General features: G+C 38.0%; 1 protein-coding gene and 1 non-coding gene across 2 annotated transcripts in view; one reads left to right on the plus strand and one right to left on the minus strand.

The window, feature by feature from the left end:
* The first annotated feature begins 456 nt into the window (after positions 1-456).
* Positions 457-538, plus strand: trnas-uga (transfer RNA serine (anticodon UGA)). The gene has a single exon. It is a non-coding gene; the product is annotated as a tRNA-Ser (tRNA).
* Positions 539-3,361: 2,823 nt separating this feature from the next.
* Positions 3,362-23,714, minus strand: part of mettl15 (methyltransferase 15, mitochondrial 12S rRNA N4-cytidine) — a 32,048-nt gene continuing 11,695 nt past the window's right edge. The window contains exons 3-6 of the mRNA XM_087794537.1: positions 16,976-17,112; positions 10,819-11,010; positions 7,784-7,962; positions 3,362-3,972 (exon numbers count right to left, since the gene is read on the minus strand). Of these exons, the coding sequence (XP_087650663.1) occupies positions 3,542-3,972; positions 7,784-7,962; positions 10,819-11,010; positions 16,976-17,112 (939 nt within the window). The 3' untranslated portion in view covers positions 3,362-3,541. The remainder of the gene's footprint in view (positions 3,973-7,783; positions 7,963-10,818; positions 11,011-16,975; positions 17,113-23,714) is intronic.

Raw genomic sequence — 23,714 nt, forward strand, 5'->3', positions numbered from 1 at the left:
AGCGGTTAAAGCACATACCGTATTTTCCGAACTATTAGGCTGGATTATAAGGGTCACATTCAATGAATGGCCTATTTTAGAACTCTTTTCATAAATAGGGCGCACCGGATTATAAGGCACATAAAATAAAATCCCCTAGATAAAGCTGCGGTAAAGGGAATGTCAACAAAACAGTCAGATAAAGTCAAGCTTTATTAAGCGTTCTAACAACTCCGTTCACTTCCACGGTAACGATGTTCAAATGATGTTTAAAAGGCTTCAGGCAGCAGCGCATGAGACTTGTGTTGTGAGCAGACAAATGTTGAGTGAGCAACAGAGAAGTTGAGCGCGTAATTTTTAGTGCACATCAACCAAGACACGCTCGCCCAAACCGTTGGCAGTAATCGCACTCCATAGCCGTCTGCCATGATGTGACGTGTGTCATTAATCCAACCTCTCTATGACAGAATGATGTGAGCTGCGATGGCCGAGTGGTTAAGGCGTTGGACTTGAAATCCAATGGGATCTTCCCGCGCAGGTTCAAACCCTGCTCGCAGCGTCACGATACTTTTTGCTGTGTCTAATTGGAAAAAAACCATTTAGATCAATAAAGTTCTACCTAACCTAACCCGCAGAGTCATGAAAGTGTTTGTAAACAAGTAGTCACCCACCAGTTAGTGTTCATATATAAGACGCTCCAGATTACAAGGCGCACTGTCGTTTGTTTCAGAAATGTAAAGGCTTTTGAGTGCGCCTTATAGTGCGGAAAATACAGTACATTCGTTCTACTGAGATTAGGGGTCGGTATCGAACTGATTCTTTTGTGGTTCTTTTTGGGGCACCAATTGAAATGCTTCGGTAGTATCGAGTATCGAAACACGCTACCAACGCGTGATAATTGGTTGATTTTTATGAGGAAAAACTGATAAATAAGAAAGACAGTGAACATCACATTAATTTGATTAAGTGATCTATTGGTTCAGTAAGAAAACAGCTTGGAGTGGAAATGTACCAAAGATTAAAATTTAACTTGAGATTTGTGAAATAATGCTAAGGTAATTTTTATTTTTGTTAAAACATGTTTTTTTAAACAGCATCGAAAATGCTAGCGGGTATCAGAGTGAAGGTATCAGTAGGTTTTATTACCAGTATCCTACATTTTCGATCAATACCCAGCCCTACCTGAGATAGCGACTCTCATGGGGGTGTTTTGAAACAATCTAAAAACCTTATCTCTCCACTGAATTCATGGTCTGCCCCCGGGCTCCCCTCTTCTGGTCTGGCGAGCTCCGAACAAGTCACCACAGTATCTCCAAGGGTAAATATTTACACGAACTGGTTCTGCTTCAAGCTTCTCAGAGATGATTTCTAAGACGCCGGTCGTCATTTCAATTGATTCTTTGTGTATATGCCCAAAATATTGAAGTCACACTAGCTTAGGGAAGGATACCAATATCTGAGTGGTGTGATGGCACTTGTTCTGACATGACTAGCAGTTACCAGACTGAACTGCCACCACAGAAAAATTTGTTTACAAAACTAGCAATACAATTGTATGGTTCTGATACTGAAAAGAAACAAAAATGTGGTGCTTTGTTTAAGTTTTTGTTTGGATAAAACCTTTAACTATAGCCATCCCAATCATAAAGCAAGTGAAACTAACTGGTAATTTAGTTCCAAACCTTCCGGCTCAGCTCACCTTAACTGATCAATCTATTGATCTCATGCATTATACAATATAAATAAACACATACCACCTTTGTTAACTTGGATTCTACCCAATAGATCCAAGAAATGTTATCAACAAATACAATGTTTTGGTTTTAAAGCCGTATCATAGATCTCCGTATCAGGATCAAGAATCAGAGACTCACTTTTGAGACAATAGATTTGTATTTTTGACAAATTCCTGAGAAAAGATCCATGTCTATCCAGCTGTGTAGATAAAAAAAACATCCTAAGATTTGTGAGAGCTCGACTCTCATCACGTTCAAACTCATAAAACGTCTCCACACATCAACGCAGTCGGATCAGAATCAGAAACTTTCATCGCCGGTGTTGTAAACACAACATAGATGAAGCAGTCACTATCTGATCCTCCCACTTGAAACCGTGCAAACACAATCATCAAAGTTCTCTTTCATTCCAAATGTCACAACATGTAAGATAATAAGTCAAATCCACTGAAGTCAAAAGAGGACTCAACCCAGAGCAAAAACCCGTGTTTGATATCTACGGCATTTAGTACGTACAGGTAAATGCCACTTGCCCCATTTAGTTTCCAAGGTAACAATTATGGGTATATTTAGCATGGAATAAAGTGAGGCAAGAGAAAACAAGGTGCTAATAATCTTGATGGAGTGAAATAGTAAAGATCAAAACACCTCGTATGCTTCTGGTTGATGATGAGAAAACGCTCAGGAACAAGCGCTCGCGCTCATTAATCGTCACTTCTCGCCCCTTTCTCATTTAAAACGCAAGGAAACGGTTGATTCAGACACTTTAATGCAGCTTCTCAATCAAAGGAGGTTCAGGGGAAACAGACGTCAATGGAGGAAGGTGTTTTATAGGCTCGGGGAGTTCTCTGCAATAACACGTTGAAAACGGTGTCAAATATTAGGAAAGAAGGAATTTTATTATTACTTGAGACTCGCAGACGTTGGCTCATGACTTTAAGGTCCAGGATCTTTTTAATATTGGGCCGATCCACGTTGATATTTGGCCGACTTCATGCCTCAGATGTCAAACAGTAGACTTCTGCCTGAGATCACAACAAACTTTTATTAATACTACATAAGTCAGGGTTGCTTGTAGCCATTTTCATCTAACATTGAGGTTTTTTATTCTTTTGTTGAAGGTCAACTAATGTGAAAACCCAACTCCCCTGACTCACTCATATGTTTCAAATGAAAGTTTTCCTCTCCAAGATGCAGTAAGTCCCTCATCATGACCATGTTTTATTACTTTATAAAGTTCTCCCGAGTCTGAAATCTCGAGGTCACGACAGCAAAGTCCATTATGATGTAATAATGGTCTTTACTCCTTCTCCAGCCAGCTGTAATCACTCCCGCTTTGTTTATACAACGAGTTGCTTGGAGGTGGAGACTTCCGGGAGGATGACACGTGGTGACAAACGTTTATCGATTGACCAATTGCAACAGAGTAGATGTGGTTATGGTGAACAATATTTCATCTCTAGAAAAACCAAGTGTTTTCAGTGGGTGGAGCTTAAGCACATTTTCTAATGTAAATAATTCAATGAAATGAGACTTTTGTACAAACAAACAAACACATACTGATGATACAATAGAGGTCCAACTTCTATTTAAGAGACTCTTAAATCAATTTTTTTTTTGAAGGAATAAATGAGAACCAACCACCATTAAGATGGAAAAGTTTATTAATTTATTAAAAAAACACACATTTAATGCACCAGCATTTCATTTTCTGTTGCTCACACTTGTTCTTGGCGGCTAAAGACTATCCTGGTTAAACAGAGAAAGATGGAGGTGGTCTTCTGGATAGGCAGCCAGTCCATGGTTATCAAAGTAAAGTCCTCATTTCAGAGTCTGACGGCAACTCTCAGTTTAGATGACCGTCCTCGAGGGTTGTTCTCCACATCAAGCCTATCTGGAGTGATGACTTTTTTCACCAGTGGAGTCCAAAACAGACTTTTCTTGGCTCGACTTCCCTCCGCGGACTTTTCTTTGGCTTTGCTCAGGGTTCCTTTGCTGAAGTGAGATTCGATCAGTTTGGACAAGTCGTCCCCCTGCAGGAAGCGTTTGACCAGCCTGTCCTCGAGCGAATGGAAGGTGAGGACGCAGAGACATCCTCCTGGTCTCAGCACAGCTTGAGCGGCACGTAGGCCGGCGTGAAGTTCCCTCAGCTCATCGTTCACAAATATGCGCAGAGCTTGGAAGCTCTTGGTCGCGATATGAGCTGGACGATGGAGTCGGTCCTTGCGGGCGCGTAAGACAGCAGCGGGAAATGAACCTGTGCACAATAAATCGTTAAAATCATTCACTTATTACTACCATTATTGCTTTCTGTCATCCACCCACACAAACACCCAATATCTTAAAGGACTGAAGATGATTAATGTCTTTTATTTTTGAGTGTCTTAAACACTCACGATACGGAGGAATTAATAAGAAATGACAATGACTTCACTGCTCTGTTGGTAATTTAAATCACTAGTCAAACATCGTTGTTTATAAAATGCTTAAAAAATAAAGCCGTGAATAAAACCGAAAAGCTAAATTCCTGCAGATAATTCATCCGCCATTCCAGGAACGAGCCGGCTCCAAGAATAGCCGAGTCTTAATCGAGCGTTAAACACAGAGATATAGACTTTTCGGAGAAAACACAAGAAATGGAGAAGTGGATGATGTGGCATTTCTGTCCTCCTGCACTAAACAGCCAAAGGTGTGAGTCACACTGCGATCAATACCGAAGCTTGCGTAGAGGACAGCTCCGGTCTCACTGAGCCATGTGTCTTTCAAAGGCTCCAGGAGAGAGATTTAGATTTGCACACAAAAACAAGAGCTAAGAAAGTGCACAGAATAAATTCAGTCCAACATGAAATACAACATGGTGGTTGAATGAGTCCCGCAAGTCTGTTCCTTTTGTTTCTGTTTCTTGGGTGTTTTAGAATCAACATAGAAGAGAGAGGTTGAAACATTTATTTGCGTAAATGGAGATGATGGACTGATTCAATTTCAGTGTTGTCTCCGCAGCAACCAGCAGCTCTGTTGAGGAAACAGTCATTGTAGTATCACCTATGGGTATATATGAGATTCACCAAGATATGTTTCAATGTATAATGTACTCTTACATCTGGTGTAATGTCATTCTTCGACACCGTTCTTGTTATAGCCCTTCAGTTGACTGACATTAGAGCAGAGATCCAAGTGTTTGGATCCATTTTTACAAATGATATCAATTAGATTGTGAGCTTCTGATACTGGTGCTGTTGCTTAAAGAATAACATTTATTATTTTATTCATTTTGAATAACTTTGAACATGTTTCTATAGCGATGGAATTTGTCAGAGTAATTTTGCTTCAATATTGTTTCGAGGTAGAATTTTGACAATTGTAACTTACTGAGTTATGTTCTGCCAGTGTAGTTTTGAGGCACGAAGATCTGTTACTGTTCACTAGTTTTTATCAGACACGGTGAGTATCTGTACGCAAGTCTTACTTCATGGTTGTCATGAAGCAAAAATATTTTTTCTTTCAGAATATGAATTTAACACGAAAGACAGTCAAAGAAAGACCGTTGAACAGTGTTTGTACAACTGCACATGAAACCAATGCTGTTTGATCGGTAAACGGAACTGATAGCATTTATATACTGATAGACACATTTGACGACTGTTAGCCACCAACATGTTAACACTGAGTCGTATGAGTCGTCATTAGCTGAGGAAACAGGCTAACACCGGCCACTTCTGCTGTGCGTCAGAAGGGAGACGGAGGATATGGAGTTCCATAGCAGGGAGTATTCACTAGAAACCAAATCTTTATGGGTCAGAATTGGAAGATTTTTGATCTGCTTTAAAATAGAATTAATTCGATTTGAGCCAACTATACCGTACATGTTTAAAGAGCTCACAAGCCAAATTAAATTACTTTGGTTTGGCCCTTATAATTTAAAATAAATCCCTGCACTGAAACCTTTAAAGTGGAGTCATAATGGTCTTTAGTTGTGTGTGTTTAGGACAAACAGGTGTTTCCAGAATGTTAGATCATTCACTCTCGTAACACTGCCGCAGAAACTTGGGTTATGGAAGCAAAACACAAAGATATGGTGTTCAAGAGATGGTCATAATGATAAGGTTTAATGTGGACGCACTATTAGAAACATGTTCTTGTCAAATCATTACATTACATTTTCTTACCTACCCAAGTGTGTTGATTCTGGCATTAAGAATAGTTTAAAATGTCTGCTCTATTAGCACTTAGAGTTATCATAATAATGACACTTATAATGACACTTAAAAATATTGGCCACGTCTGTGGAAATACAAATATAGGAATTAAAAAAGCTATTATTGCCATTATTGAGTACAAGTATATGTAAGGTAATTATGTTATGTCGCAGCTAGTCACGAGTAAGGCTGTGTACTGGCAAGAATCTGGCGATAAGATACGTATCACGATACATGTGTGATGATACAATATATTGCGATATTGTAGGAACAAAAATTCATTGTTTCTCCAACACTTTTTTGGGCTTTTACAACAAAGAAATGAGCAAATACTTTCTCAATCGTGAAAGTATTTTTAAGAACGTGCTTAACGCCAAGAACATGTCAAATCTCCTTCCCTCAGTGCGATTAGCTTTTATTAAAACACTATTAAACACAAACTCTCTATTTATTGTATGAGGCAGATTCAAATGATGAAGTCAACATTAACACTAACAAGAAAGTTGGTTATCGTTGACTTTCATGCTTCGAATGAACGTTTCTCTCGTTTCTACAGAACAGCAAAGTTAACAGCTACGTTTTGTTTTGTCTTTCTAGTTTCTTCGATTTGCTCATATTCTTTATCGTGATGCATCTTTAGATTTTAAATAAAAGTTATGGTGTTGCATCTTCTAGCGTGATTTTTCCTCCAAACAACTTCACTGCTGCTTCACAGGTGCCAGCATGTGACGTCAGTGTAAATCAAGTATTTTCTTTTTATATCGATACAGTATCGGGAATATAAATATAACAATATATCTTAATGTCTATATTTTCTTACACCCCTAGTCACGAGTCAGCCACAGAGTACAAATAGACATCATCCCACAAACACACTGAAGTCTACTGAATAGATGACTGAGTCATCACTTGACCTCTCTACGTCTGTTCCCTGCAGAGTGGAAGGCTCGAACGTGGCGTGTTGGGAAGGGTACATCCTCGATCTGTGTTGTATCGACGCACATTACCAGTTTAGCTTCATCGACCTCCGAGTCCGACTATTCCTCTTTCTCCAACAGAAGTGGACTTTAATTGACTTGTATTGGGGATCCGGAGACAGAAGATGTCTCACTAGGTACAGAATGAAACGTCCTTAGTGTCACTTAATTGTAAATTAAATTTGGTGCTGTGAATAGCATCAATCCGGAGCAACTTTCAGCATCACCGAGAATACATTTGACACAATGGAATTACACAGATTATAGATTTACTTTACATTACAGCAATGTTGCTAAGAGCTAAATAGTGACATCATTCACGGTAGGATTTCTACTTAATGTTATTCTTACCGTCCAGTAAGCAGGATTAAATCCACCACATAGTCAGGTTGAGTTTATAGTTGGCACGTCATGTTCACAGATCTTTACGAAGACGCTGCCGTCACTTCTTCACTGCAACATATTTGTTTGAAGCAGCATTCCGTCACTGCGACCCGCTGCTACGCTTTCAAATGAAAACATTTAGAATCTTTTTTTTGTCTTTTTCTTTTTTCGGAATAGTCAGAAGCTAAAACTAGATTCGCTCTTTAATGGGAAAAGAAAAATCAAACAGCTGCTCTTACTCACACCTGTTCTCCCAGGGTGACACTGACGCACAGGCTGATCAGCACTCTCACAACTGACAACAACAGCTAGCTTTTCTCCGATCCTGCGATGAAGACACTAACGCTGTCTGCTTTTGTGTGGCTGTTTGCTGGGAACTTTCGAGAGAGCAGATTGAATGAAAAAAAAAATAAAAAAGGGGTTGGGAGTTTGCTTTAAAAGAGATTTTGACATAACCTTGACGTTAATCTCCACTGGTCAGTTATCAACGAGGGTCAGTGTGTCTCTCTACCTCCGATCACGTAGGCCAGCTGCTGCGTTCTGGTGATGGGGTTGATGCGTCGAGCCTTCACGATGGCTGACGCTACTTTCCAGGCGTTTCTCTCCTCCCCGTATGCGGTGAGGATGGATGTAAGAGCCTGTTGGTCTAAAGTATTGACCACGTCAGCAGCGCAGGCCATGTCGGGGTACCTAGGCACAGAGAGGAAGACGTCACGCCCTTTGCTGCTGATGGTGGCAAATCACAAGTGAGAAAATCAGAACAAGAAAAAGATGAAAGCCTTTAGGAAATAAAAGGCTGGGAAAGAATTCATAATGAAGGTTTTTTTAAAAGCAATTTAAAATACAAATTATGAATCAACAAAATCGCTGTGTTCTTCAAAAGTATATATAAGACATTTACATTCACTATAATCTCCGTTTTTATCATCCCCGAAGTTTAACAACACATTCTCTGTTCACCAAACTCAGTTTTAGTTAAGCTTTTATACACATCTAGGCAAGATTGACTGTTATTTTAGTGGAGAAAATGTTCTGTCTGTTTATTTGCCTTCCATATTTTGTATTTGCTAATGATGCGATGGATGATAACTGTATGCTAATGAACTCTGACGACTCTTTGATTCATTTCATATTTACAACATCTTCATATTACATATTTACTCTGTGAAAAACACAACTGAAAGATTACTAATTGAGGAGAGATGGGCAGAGTTCCGCTTATTTTTATTTTTTTCAGACAAAACATCATGAATTTTCTACTAGTGTATATTTATAGTGTAGTCATCTACATATAAATTATATTAATGGTGTATAAAAACAATAATAATAATGCCGGAGCAAATACAAATATTGTTCAGAGCTTAAAAAAACACATTAACTTTAACTCACTACAATGTACAGGTGTCTTCACCTCCTCAGTGTTCAGCATTCAATAACCATAAAGTATGACCATAAAAAACCTAGTTTAAGAGACATTGTCGCGCATTTCTGCTTCGGAGTCAGTAAATCTTTATAGAGTTCATATTGTTAATCTTCACCGTTTCATCATCCTTTATTCATACGAAGTGAAAAATTGCTTCGATACGAGTTTATTTCTGCTTTATTTTATTACTATGGAGGTTAGTGAGATTGCGATTCCCCTGTTTATGTAACACATAACCACACAAAATCGAAATAAAATGAAATATGTTTAATATAGTCCTTTTTTGAGTACATGCAAATTTCACGCTCTTATGTAAAGAACTGTAGACCTCAGCGTAGAAGCCTTTCTCCAAGAAGACAAATAACCCTGCTGTGAACTGTAATATTAATGCCATGGCAGTTAATTAATAGTGTGTGCAAAAGTGTTTTTTAGCTGTAATTTTTCCTACATTCTACCAATTGTTTTTGTATTGAAACTACAACAATTCTGAGCAACATGTAATTTATTCCATTGATAATGGTAACTGTGAATAAACTAAACAAATTGTTACACTCACTTTGAAAGAAGTAATCGATTGCCTTTTCAATAGTCTCAAGCTTGTACAAAAACTATCAAAAATGAGGGTGGTCAGACTCGAATGGCTTGGATACGGGGAGAGAAGAGCCCGGGGACAAATTATGTTAATAATGGAGGTGACAAGAGGAGAGGAAGACCTTCATGAATGCAGTAATTGAGGACACAAATAGTAGTAATGTAGTAGTAGTAAGGTTTGACTAGATTGGATGCACACTATAGGTTAAGGTGGAAGAGGCTGACTGGCTGTGGTAACCCTTGATGAGAAATGCAGACAAAGAGGAAAACAAAGAAGAAGATGCTTTCCTATGTGATAAGTCACGTGGCTCATTACGTGGGTTGCGCTCATTACACGGCTACACATCCTTCTCATGCCACTCACCACTGCGATCACACTTGATTGTCTCCCTTCTTTAGGCGGACTGTGTCAAAAGTCAGGCAAATAGATGGTGTTCGCACAAATTGGACGCTAACGTTGGCAGCATTCAGGTAAGAAGTTGATGTGCCATCATCTCCAACTAAACAGAGACACCCAACTTGAAGAACAACGTTCGGCCAGAGCTAAAGATATAAAGATTTATAGTATAAGATCCCAAGTCTGTCACATCCCTGGTGCAGTAACCAATAAAGTTTCACCATAATCTTCTTTACATATGGCCCTTTGATAGAATCTGGACTTGCCGCTGAACATAATTTCTTTCCACATGTACAGGCATGTGTTGTCCACACGAACAGGCCTGACTGTAAGGGGACTCATGGCAGGACTCCCGGGAGCCCCACAGAACTCATCGGCCGCCAGTTCTGCTTGCTAACACTGTCTGGTCAGTATTCCGCCAAATGTTCAATAACTTTATTTTGTTCATTTGCTGACTATCTGAGTAAACCGTCTTTTTGGGGGTTCATGCTCATTTCTGGTTCCAATGGGCTCACAAGGGGAAAAGCAGCTCAAAACAAGAGTAAAAGAAGAAACCATTTGGCACACCCAGATAAGATTTGACAAACTTCCCCTGTGTTTCAGTAATGATTCAAAAATGATTGTCAAATTACAGAACCCAGTTTTACTAGAAGAAAGTTCCAACACTAATATGTAACACCAAACTTTTAGGCTTCATGGAGTTGATAAGACATGTTTTATAATGGCTACATTATCTTAAAGTTAATATAAAAATCTTTATTAAGTAGTATCCACCTCTGTTATTGCTGGACCTGAACATCACGTGTACATGAATATTTATAGAAAGGAATATAGATACAGATAAAATAAACAAAGTTTGTGTTGAAGACTCAAATCTTATACCATGACACAATCTATTTAAAGCAGTTGGTAATTAGGCTGTGTTGACTTATTATCCGACATTTTGAGAGTAATTATCGAATATTCATTTAAGTCTACAAACTCTACATTACAATATTCCATGCTAAGTGGAATGATTATATAATTTTTTGACAAAGTACCCCACTTTTTAAGAAATATTTTACAAAATAACATGTAGAATTGTAAGTTCACAACCTCTGATTTCTGCAGGGAATCCCTGCAACAAATATCTCACCTCTCCCCATCCATCCTCATATCCAGTGGCCCGTCTTTGCTGAGGGAGAAGCCTCTACTGGCTTCATCCATCTGCATTGAGGAGCAGCCAGCATCCAATAAGACACCATCGACGCTGCCAGGCTTCACGTTCATGTCGGCGAAGAGCGACTCAAGCTCGCTGAAACGACCGAGCATCGGTTTCACACGACCACTGGAGAGACAAAGAAACGTAATGAGACAAGATTATGTTTGCACATTCATTAGCATTGTTAGGTGAATTTATGTGTAGGGAAAACCTGTTATTTATTCATTAATTTTCTATGACGCTTAATCCCTAATGAGGATCGCGGGGTGCGGCAGCCTTTCCCAGTTTCTTTGGGCAAGAGGCGGGGGACACCCTGGACAGGACGCCAGTCTGTCACAGGGCACACAAAGACACACAACCATTCACACACACACTCATATCTATGGACAATTTCCCCAGGTTTCCAATCAACCTCTGTATGTTTTGGGACTGTGGGAGGAAACTGGAGTGCCCGGAGTAAACCCACGCAACTCAGGAAGAACATACAAACTTCACACAGAAAGGTCATAAATTGGCTCTTAAAAAAATAGCGGATTAGACACATTTGGCTTTTACAGTTTAGTGGAATGTAATGGTGGGTCAGGCATCTATCATGATATTGAAAGGATAAATAAAGTTGTATTTTTTTATATAGATGTGTCACCATTTTATATATTTTTAGTGAACGTGTATAGTTGCAATGTCAATTAAATCCTAACTTCAGTTATAGTGAATAGAGGGCTGGTGAGGCAATGTGTCAGTCACGTTTTCCATTTATTTAAAATAGGACTAATGGTGACTGCAGAAGATGCGATGGAAGATGACGTACAATGCGGGATTAGGTCTATATTTGGTCAGCCTATTAGTGGCAGTTACAAATGAATGTGGTTAAACTATGAGGAGCTCCGATCAATACGCTGTGGTGGTTTTAATTACACCATGGCAACCAATATTGCAGGTCTTGAGCAATCTTATCAACAAAAATCAACAAGTGCTCGGACTCCATCACACGGGCAACATCTTAATTGAGATTGTAAGTCATGCATTCCGTTTGAAGTAGTGTGTGCAGGCTCCCGGAAAAACCTCAATATTAGATGAATCAGATATTGCTCGTAAATGTCTTAGGATTCCCACAAACCTGATTGAGCTTAGACCTGTACACGCAGCCTGCTTTCTCATGCACAAGAAGTGAGATCCACTGGCCACACTCATGAATTTTTCATGTGACCTTTGAACATTGTGTGAACAAAGATGATGGCAGAAGTAGGAAACACATTGGAGCATCTTCGCAATACATCTAAGGGCTCAACGTGTTCTTTTTTTTTCCAAGGCCCAGATGGTTCTCGGACTTTAAAGAAGAGATTTCATATGAAGAAAAATGAATGATTAAGCAAACCAGATATGTGTTTGCACTGTGACGAAGCAGAGTGCAACAGTAAATACTTGATATCAACACAAGACTACTTTCATGAATGTGATGTGACAAATTCTCTGCCACAGTTGAAGCAACCGACAACCTGTGCATTTAGGTTGAGTCACTCTGCGCACATGAACTGCCATCTGGACCAGAGAAAAAAAAAGGCGTAGCTGTTTGTCCTGCTCTTCAATTATAAGTTGTATGATAACAACATCTGATCATCCTTAGACTCACTTCATTAAAGATGTGAATAAGAAATATTGTAATACAGTAGAAGTTGAAATTGAGGGCAGCTCAGCTAATGTAAGCAACAGAGCAGCTCTTTTTCAAAAATCCAGATAAGTGCCCTTTTTTTAAGTGAATATCAACATTTTATGTACATTGAACACTTTTGATGTTGACGAAAAAACATGTGAGAGAACTGGTCGTGTTTATTCATTTTCATTTCTATTAAGGAATGCATTGTTTTACCTCATGAAATCACAAAACTCTTTTCATGGTCTTAAGGTTTCTTGAAGTAAGAATATTTGTTTTGCCACGTTTTCTTTTAACTGAAAGTAAAAACATTGGAAATGTCATCGAAAAGACTGTTTGTTTTGACCATCACTACTTTGAAGGTAAATTAAAGGGTAACTAATGTGAAATCTCTACTCTTGTGACTCACTCATATGTTTCAAATGTTGAAGTTTTCCTCCCCAAGATTCAGTAAGTCTCTCATCATGAAGCTGTTTTAAAATGATGATGTTTTTAAAATTTATAAAGTTCTCCCCCGTCTAAATTCTGGGCGAACGAGAGGTTAAGAGAGCGGAGTCCGTTATGACGTTATAATGGTTTCACTCTTCCTCCAGCCAGCTGTTATCATGCACTGCTTTGTTTATACAATGAGTCCCTTGGAGCTGGAGACCAGGATTGATTATATGTGGCGACAAACCTCAATGCTTGACCAATCACAACAAAGCGGGCGTGGTTATGGTAAACAACAATCCATCTCTAGCAAGTGTTTTTTAGTGGGCGGGGCATAGGAACATTTTCTAATATAGATATCTTGTCTCATACATCATGGCATGTTGCTGTACCTATTAATATCAAATATACATATGGTGCTTACAAGATCATGTCTTTGGTCTGTGAAAACAAATGAGTTAAAATAATTTAAAAATAAATTAATTTAATGTTAATGCTTAAGGTAGTTTTTTCAAAGAATTACATTTATAAAAGATCATAGTCTTGAACTACTTGTAGCTGCTGGGATGATACAACACTGACTTCAGTCAACACAAATAATAAAATATTCAAAAACTATAAAAGGGGAAATGCTCGCCACAGGTGAAGAACAAACTTTCAACAAAAAAGAGGACTTCTGTATCACGTTTCAGTAAACCTGTGAATGATTTAAAATTATGCAAAACGGTTACATAAGCTTTTTTAATTATTAACTTCTTTATGTGGCTAAGACACAGAGTTGGGGATATAAATGCCTTATGTAATGTCTTATTTTATTTAAGCGGACAAGTTTCATTGGTGTATGTGCAAACATTCGAATGTGTGGGCTCTTAATTGCTTTGGAGATATGAGCTATTTTTAGATTGTGGCGTCCCACATCATTGACATTGTGGGAACGTATTCTGGAAAATGGTGATGCTTACCTTTAATATGACTTACTTAATTTAAATATAGACTCATATTAATGGGCCAATCCAAGCACTGGGTGGAAAAGAATACAAGTAAAAAACGATTTATTCTATTTTAAATGTATAAAAGAATGTTTAAGTCTTAATTTTAAATGGATGAAAATAACAAAGCATTAGTGACATAACATATCAGAATTAGAAACTTTTGTTCCCAGTGTTGCAAACAAAACATAGGGATTTTTTTTCATGTGTCAGTACCTTCAAATAATCTAAGAACTCTAAAATTATTTCCCAAAAGGAAATAAAACATATAAATATCAAGGGTGATATTTGAGAAGGGCCTTGATATGTTTTAGAAATGACCATAAACCAGGGTGTCCGAAGGGGGGGATGACAACCCCACCCATGAATGTTATTTATTGATAGGACCTTCAGGGACAACTGATCCCCTGTATTATTGAACCAAACTTTCATCAACTATAATAGAGTCAAAACTTAAACAGAGGGCCTCAAACTAATAGACGTTAACCACTTTCAGGCTGTGAAATGATATCCCGCATTTTTATAAGTGCAGGATGAGCAACGGATTTCATCTTTGTAATATCAGAAAGTTCGGTATAAAGATCATCACAACATCATTTATAATGTAGTTGAGATTGAACAGATTTCATAAGAATAGAAGTCTCCAAAATTCACACAAAACATCCGCAAAGCAAAAAAGTGTGTGTGAGACGAGAAGTGCATTGGGAATGTTGCACGTTCCCATTATCATTCTGACTTTGAAGTTGTAATGGGATCACAGCACATGGACGGCTTTTGTTGGCAGGCAATGCTATTCTCAGGGCTCCACTCTAAAACAACCTGGTGTGTATCGTCTTTAAACAAGTTTCACAAAACAGCACCGTTTTCTATTAGTCATCTCCATTGCACAGAACCCCATGTGCGCCTCAAGCCATTTCCGTGGGTCCTATAATTAGTCATTTCAACTAAACAATTCATTCACACTTTCAAACATCAGGTAGGATTCCCCTGGATTGTGCTGAATGGAAAGAATGTCCTTGTAGATTCCACAGGTACTTGATCTTGTGAGGGGTAGTCTTAGAATATTAAATAATAGTTATTAATGTTAAAGAGACCTTAATTAGTTATGGAATAGGGTACAAGAGGACATCCTATGCTTTTTCTGGTGTTGGCAGGCTTATAAAAGGAGCGTCACAAGTTAAACCAGGAATATTCCTCTGACCAGTTCATTTTGTTTTCCTGCGTCATAAAGGCAGAGGACATGATGCCGATTGATTGCGTTCAGCAGGGGACCATTGATGAAAACTATCTTCAGAACCACGATAGAAAAAAAGGACAAAACAAATGTGCTATGAAGGCACAAATAGCAATAAATTCAAATGAGTATTTTGGTAACTTGCGGGCTTTTGAACAGTGTGGAGAAAGGATGAATGGACAAAGGTTTCTGTGAAGGGGCCCCAAAATGTTGTTGAAGCTTATTGTTTGTTGTTATTATTCAAGACAGACAAAGACAAGGCCAAAACCATGAGTTTTCATAAACCGAAGATTCTGAAATTAGGGCCTGGTATGAACAACGGTGGTACAAAGCATTGAAAAATCCTTAATCTTCAGGTGCAAAGTTTCAGTAACTAGCAATGATCAAAACTTGGATTTTCATGAAGAAAAACGGATGTCAGACATCTGACATCAGATTAATTTGTCACTAGTTAGCAAGTGTTCTTTTGCACCAGAAATGTGTTAATTATATTTTCAGTAAGAAAACAGCTTGTAGTGGAAATGGATATATACCAAGGAAATGTACCAATGCTTTGGCATTACCAAAAAATGGTATTAAAAAAAGGATTCTTTAGGAACCAGTAAAGGTATTGAATTCATATATATATGAACATTATATTGAAAATGTTTGATCAATACACAGCTCTATCTGAAACCTTCAATGGTAGGAATTTATTTTTAACTTGAAAAAAACATCTTCTGTTTCCATCACGAAAACTGTTACAAGGCAAAGAAAAAATAAAACAAATGGATGAAATTGTATGTATTAAATACTTAAACACATACAGATGCATCAGATATGTGTAATCACTTCACATTTAACAAAATATTGTCTCTTATAAAATGACTTTTGCTGATCATGAGTCTGCAGCTTACACAGAGACTCTGATAGCCTAAAGACATAAGTGGAGCCCAGAGGAGAGAGAAAATCCTTTAGCCCTGTTGAGAGGGTGCACTGCGTAGGCAGACAAGGTCCCCATCACAAGCTTCCAATAATATTGGTTAATTGCAAGATTTTTCTGTAACTTCTTTCAACCTGCATCACAAGTAGGCGTCGAGGAGTCCACAGTGAGGTATATTGCCGCTGACAGAATACACTGTTCGCACAGCCACATATCAGGCAAATCCCCTCGAGAGCGGTTTCCCCGGAATCTACGCAAAAGGATTCCTTCCCACGCCGTGGTCTAAGGAACATCTCATTTTCATCCTCCCTCGCCTTACTCACTGAGCTGCATGCACTCACACACACACCGTCATGCACACACAGTCACACACACACAGTCACTTTGGTATCACATCCCGACTTGTGGTTTGTGTATGATTTTCTTCTTATGAGACTCTTTAGATTGTGCATCTCTTAACTTCGTACCCCTGCCCCCCAATATCTTATAGATCCTCCGTGGGAGGCAGCACCTCCCTCACGTTGCAGTCGTGGGCTCTTACTCTGATAAATGACATTCCGGGCCCACCAGCTTTGCGTGGGGAGAAAGGAAGAATGGATTTGATTGGATGCTGAAACTCAGGGGCTGTATCTGGGTGAGGACTCAGGCAACAAGTGGAATTTATAGCTAAAACATTATTGAGATACAACAGAGCCACAAACACCAGGAAACGGAAGAAAAGGCTAAAAAGATTCTCTTACCATTTGAGGTGTACAATTGTTATAAAGGTTGAGGCAGTGTGTCCATCTTAATTAGCTCAATAACTAGCCCTGCTGAGTCATGTCTGTATAATCCACCACAAATCTATTTGACGAAATATAACGTACCTGTGCTCCTTCTCTAACTGCCGGGCTAGAACAACAGCTGCTGGATCTCGGTCTAAAGCCAAGACGGTCACTTTGGAGTTCCTACTTAGTATTGCTTTAGAATGACCGCCCCCGCCGAACGTCATGTCCAGGACAACCTTAAAAACAAAAACACACCTTTAGGGAGCAAATATACTTCTAGCTGTTAGGCAGTGTCTCTGTGACTCTGCAGCAAGAACATTCTAAGCAATACAAGCTTCAGATTTGACCACACTCACAGAGAGACGGTGTTTGTTTGTTGTTCAGATTCTGTTGTTGTTTGACAAACCCATTTAGCTAAACCTAAACAACTGTTTTAATCTCCCCCTATTTCAGTGGAAAGCATCTGTGTTTGAATTACTTAAAACTTATGAGCTTTTCTTCTCAACTTGAGTCAATTAAGACAGATTTACGGTACTTGACTGCACTGCTTAGAACAATTTATTGAGATTCAATCATCAAAGAGTCTTAAAAATTAAGTGCCATAATAACCATCATTTACTCTCCAAAAGCACTGTTAAGAATATAATCCTGTATTTTTAAAATAATATATTAATATCAACAGGTTGTGGTCATATTTAAAATCACTCTTTTATTGTTTTCTTAAGGTTTAATTCCAACTGCGGGTTGACATTGAGAATATCATCAGCTCAGTGAAATGAGTAACATTTGAGTTGGACTTAACAGACACTTAGATGGATCAGTTTCATCAAACATGGGTTCTGAAGCGCTTCATTAAAAAAGAAATAAGATTTAACGTGCTTACAAAATGATAGAAGTAGCAAGAATTCCCCACATTGTTTATTTTTTTTGTTGACATACTGATCAGATTCATGTTATACATTGTCCACCACAACATTATATATATATATATATATATATATATATATATAATTATTAGTAGACTTTGAGGACTTTAAGAAGTTAGTTGCCGTCACTAAATATAAGAAATAAAAAATGGATTATGTGTTTCTATATAGGTTTCTTATATCTAGTGATAGCAACCGACTTCTCAAAGTCTACAAATGATTCAGAAAAGATTGTTGTTAAATGAATATAATGATTGAAAAAGGATTTAGAATAAAAACACATGAGAAAACTTTAGTTTAGATAAAACGTATATGAAGAAAAAAACGACTCAGAATTCGATGAAAACTCTTCTGAACAGAAAGGCTCCTCTGTCCATGAAAGTGAATCAGAATGAGAGCGCTATATAAATAAAAATTACTTACTTACTTACTTACTTTTGGATAAGTAAGTAAGTAAGTAAATAATGGTTATTTGAAAATGGCCTCTTAAGACCAGGGTCACAAAGTGCTTGAACTTTACATCGAACTTATGCACATGAAATAAATGAATTCTGGAAAATCAGAACAGAACAAAAGGTTGATATTAGGTTAAGACTTTAACTGACAGTTTAACTGTGGTTAAAGTTAAAACCCCGACTGTAATAAACCCAACTAAAGCCTACAGGTATATTAAGAGAAAGGAAAAATACTTTTCCTGGACTTTTATTTATTAATTAAATCTTTGTATTATCAGTTAAAAAACATAATTAATCAAAACGAACAATAATATTATAACACACACTGAAATTGTGCAGCCAGGTTTAAAATACAAATCATGTTCCTGTTTAACTAGATTTATATTTTAACATCCCTTATATAACTTTTAAACAAAAGGTTTAGAAATAACAACGCAATGAACTTTTCTAAGAGGGAAATCGATTATTAAATGACTTAATGTGCGTGCAAATCACTTTACTTTACTACTGAAAAATGCAAGTTATTTTTTGCCGGAGGAAAACTTTAAATAACAACATGCTACAGCGAAAAGCATTTTTAAGCAATCGTCCACTCACAAGCACATCATCTCATTCCTTTTAGTCATATACTACAATCCGCCTGAGGGCTTAAAATCTTTCAAAATTCAGCATGTAAATTATACATTTGGGGTTTTGTTATACGACACGAAAGGACATGTGTGAGTAATGAAAAGAACTGGTGCTTGTGCCGTTTTACTATTGCTTATTTTGTGTGTTATCTTATTACATTTGTTTTATTCTGTACTGACACCACGAAAAACACTGCAATAAAAGTTTCTGATTCTGAACTGTACGACAGACATTTAGTGAAGCATCTTTAAATATAAAAATTACATAATACAAAATGATGCAAAAGTATTTTACTGAGAAAAAAACAAAACAAAGCATGGAGTCTGCTGACTCCTTTAAGAAATATCTTAAGACGTTTTTCTTTGTTCAGGCTTTTCCTTGATTTTCTGGAACTCCTGTTGTGTTATCAGTTTTATCTTGACCTTTAAAGTATATACTTCATTGAATATTGTTTTGATTGTTTAAGCGCTTTGTGACCCTGGTCTAGAAAAACGCTATACAAATAAAAATTACTTACTTACTTACTTACATTTCTCAGCCTTTGACGTCATCGACAAACGTGTAGGCTCAGCTACACCGAACTAAAGCAATATCATATCAGGTTTTAATATACTTTAACTTATGTATTTCTCATCCTATGTAATTATTTGCCTTTAAGAATATTCTAAAATGTTACCAACTATGTTTCTATACTTTATTCAGACTTTCAAACAGAATTCAAAAAATCTTCTTTCTCGCAAATAGTGTTTCAAAATGTTATAAACCCTGACACACAGTTATTTTAAATATTTGTAGAAGATACGTATAAAAAAAGAAAGACGGAAACAAGACGTTTTCATGAAGGTTTTCGAAAGTCTAATACAACAAATAGAGGGGAAAAAAAAAATCTAAGCTATTTTTCACAAAAGATTAAACATGTTGATCAGTAGTGACGTTGAAGGTGCGGTGTGTGTGTGTGTGTGTGTGTGTGTGTGTGTGTGTGTGTGTGTGTGTGTGTGTGTGTGTGTGTGTGTGTGTGTGTGTGTGTGTGTGTGTGTGTGTGTGTGTGTGTGTGTGTGTGTGTGTGTGTGTGTGTTTGTGCGCGCGTGTGCGGATGTGTTAGGAAAGATGTGATCAATGGCGGTTCCCTCTCCTTTCAGCACACAGCAGCAGATGGGTAGGGGGTGTGGGCAAGAGGGATGAGTCACACACATAATGAACTTGCCTGTTGTGCTACTCAATACAAAAAAGTAAACCACAAATGGCAAAGTGGGCTTGCTTTTGTCAAAACTGTTGACATATACAAATGAGAAACAAACAAGTCCTTGACTGGAGTGCGGCGTGTCATAAGACATATGTCACATATACCAGGACAGCAAAACACTTGGACTTCACAGATTTGTTGAAATCCAAAAATTGTGCATGTGATTTTCTCATGAGACTAATACAAGTCTGCCCGGAATCAACTAATAATAACTGCCCGGATATGTTTGATGACACTAGGAAAGGCATTTGTCTCGATGATTGACAACACACCTTGCAGTGACTCATGCACATTGATATTTCATTCAGAAGGATGCTTGTGAGGCTCTCGGCTGAACCCAAGCCTCTTAGAAAAGTTGGTGGAATAAAAGCAGATCGATTCTTTTTTCTGCCCAAGTAAACTTGAAATACTTTATTAAAATCATCACTGTTGTCTTTTGCAATGTTTAATAAGTGTAATATCTGCCTTTCCCAGCAGAGGGAATAGGAGAGTTAGAGTAGTCAGAGAGCTTATCTTGTGCACAAGAGGTAAAAGTGCCAGCATATAAACAGGACTCTCATTTTGGGGGGAATTTACTTCTTTTTTTAAATGATTAACCCTAGTTAGAAATGAATAGTTAAACTTCTACTTTAATGTTGGTAATTCAAACAAACACACAAAGGAAACTCAGACGGTGGGTCGATAACGGCTGCCGTGAAAGCTGCTAGAATGAAAGATATATGTTGTAAATTGTGACCCTATGGAAAAGGGGCATCTACTCGACTCTTCTTCAGGTTGAATTCATTAGGAAAAGGGGAGCAGGAACCTGAGAGAGGAGCGAGTACTCACCTAAATCCTACTTGTGACTCCATAGCCCAGGTCAGTTACAGTGGGGGATCTAAAATGTCATTGAGGGGAGTTTTTACAGATCTTGTTACACCAACACACAGACCATTAGTGAGACAGATACACAGGTACAGGATCGCTTTTCTTGTCGCGTCCGTTGCCATGGCAAGAGTGGAGCTAACCGGTTTGCATTTCTGTCTCTGTCATACAAAGTTCACGGTGAGAGAAAAGTGCACAAGAATTGGAACAGGTTTATTGCATGTCACCTTGTCATGACTTATATTAAGCAAGGTTTGGGGTGTCAGGAAAAGAGCCGGATTTACACGAGTTAAATGCTTCAAGATGTGCATCAGCTTCAGACCTCAACACCAGCTTTTCAAACCTGGGCTGTGGCCATAAATCATGTTTACAAGGAAGGTTTTCCTTAATGTGATGACGCACATGCGTGTGTTCAATAAAAAAATATAATAAACAAATGACTGTTGAACACATATCAGCTACACAGGTTTGGAAAATTCACTCTGCATTTACATTAAAGGAATAAAGTCGTGTGCGTTTGTCTGTGTGTAGACGAGGTGGAGGGTGGGAGGGTAGGTCGAGGGCATCCTAAACAGATGGCGAGCGGGACCAGACAAACCAAAAAGACATGAAAAGCTTCCGGCAATTACTCTGTCAAGAGATTGTGTGGACAGTGATCAGTTATGTCTGGGGTGCACTTTACCCAGTGCATTCCCCATCTTTAAGTGAGAATACACTAAATAAACGTGTGTTTCAGCGAGTACATTAGTAATACAAGAGCACAAATATCTTGTCAAAACTCTTCGCCGGAGGGCTGCTTGAAAATGTCTTTGTTCATGTTAGGATTATCTTCCTTTTGTCATAGGAATGTTGTAGAGTAACGACAAATACTTTCATTCTTTGTCTATTCAACTCTGTTTGCAATCTTTTGGCACCGGTTTAAATAAAAGTGTCTAAAAGCCAGAAAGCCAGTAAAGACTTGACGTGTATAACCTGCTCTTTTTGTTGTATTGTCTGTAACTGGCTGCAAGATGTTAAAGGAAACTTTCAAAAGGGAGAAAAAGAATGTAAGGTTACCATTAAAACTGATGCGACTAAATTTCGTTTTTACAATTTCTTGTCCATTTTATAAAATAAATAAAAAAGATTTTTAACTTGTACAGCACATTTTTGTGAATTTTATTAGTTTGTCTCACACAGTTTGGTTTTATTCTCCATTTGATACCGTTAGTTTTTTTCTTTTTCCCCGATAACAAAAAAACGTACAAGCTCAGGTTGCCAGGTCTGGCAGGTGTGGCAATAGTTCTCCGGCAAGAATTTAATATGTATCCCTAAAGTAACATACCATAGAAAAATACAAGCATCTTGAAAAGTCCCAGAGCACAATTTGGTAAATCCCTAGTTTCACTATGTCACTATGTCAAACATACAACTAGGAAGATTTATGTTCTCTACATGAAACCTAAAGCCCATGGCCATGATCTTCTACCTACGTCAATGTTTCCTAAGATTGACTTTTACAGAGTCGTGTTGTTTAAAAGTTACCTACAAGAATGAGGACACCAGACAAAGTCTGTGAGCCAAAAACACAATCTGTAGATATTTATGTAGCATGACCTGTGAATAAATAGAGGTATAAGCTGACATTTCAATTCTTTAGCAAAGCTCTGCTGGATGTTAACTTATTGGCTACAGGAGCACTGCAGGGTGATGGATATTTCACAGCAGAAAGGTAAAAGACTGGCTTTTTTACTCGGAGTAACAAGATTGTGTACATCTCAAATTGTTATCGGGGTAATAGTGACTTCATTTGAAGGTGGGATTTTCATTTAAATCGAATTCTGGGAAGATATGTCGACTGGGAAAGAACTTATTACACAAAGAAAGAAATGAAAGAAAGAAAAAAAGGGAGGGGCCACAAGCACTATGTGCATGAGTCATCACCCCCAACCCACCCTCAGCCAAACTGTCTGTTTTTGTCTTGCATGTTGAAGATTTACTGAGCCACATTTTTCTGCAGGAAAGATTTTTGACTTTCATCTAAATATAGTTTTTGACCTCTAAATGATTGGCATGGGACACACCCATATTAGCTCTGAAGATGAACTGCTTGGTTACACATCAATGTCTGGCGGGAACTTTTGTACAGATGAGCAACACAACAGTGTATAAGAATCAGATGAAAGGTGTTACTGACGGACTGTTTTGACTAGATTTTCGGCTCCTGTAAAACCGTTAGAGTCGCTCATTATTGACCTCCTGCTTGTGATTGACTATGTTGCTGGTCCACAGTATAGCACTGACTCGGGGAGTATTATTAAGCATAAAGCTCAGGGGGGTCATTTTGTTTAAGCGTTGAGGAAAAGCCGGAAGACTTTTGTTTTTATTGTATTGGACTCTAGAAATAACAGCCATTGACGTCATCAGAAGACCCTCACACACAAACAATGCCCTTTAGTATATTGGCCATCGCAGAGAAGAAGAAGATATTATCAATGTAATGAAAGTGATACGTTTCAACTTTTTAAATTGATTCACTTTAACTTTTGGCTTAGCTACAAATGAGTAATTGTCCAATTTGACAGAGTAAGTATATAAAAGTGTTTACAAAATAAAATTGGCAAAGACTGTGGCTCAGGTCAGACCACACTGGGCATTCTTCAATGAATTTTGCAGGCTATATACTGACCACCATCAGATAGCAGGGATTTATATGAAATCAAGCAACAATAAATGAGTCA

The sequence above is a fragment of the Callionymus lyra genome, chromosome 6 (genome assembly GCF_982586985.1).
Source record: "Callionymus lyra chromosome 6, fCalLyr1.hap1.1, whole genome shotgun sequence".
Lineage (NCBI taxonomy): Eukaryota > Metazoa > Chordata > Actinopteri > Syngnathiformes > Callionymidae > Callionymus > Callionymus lyra.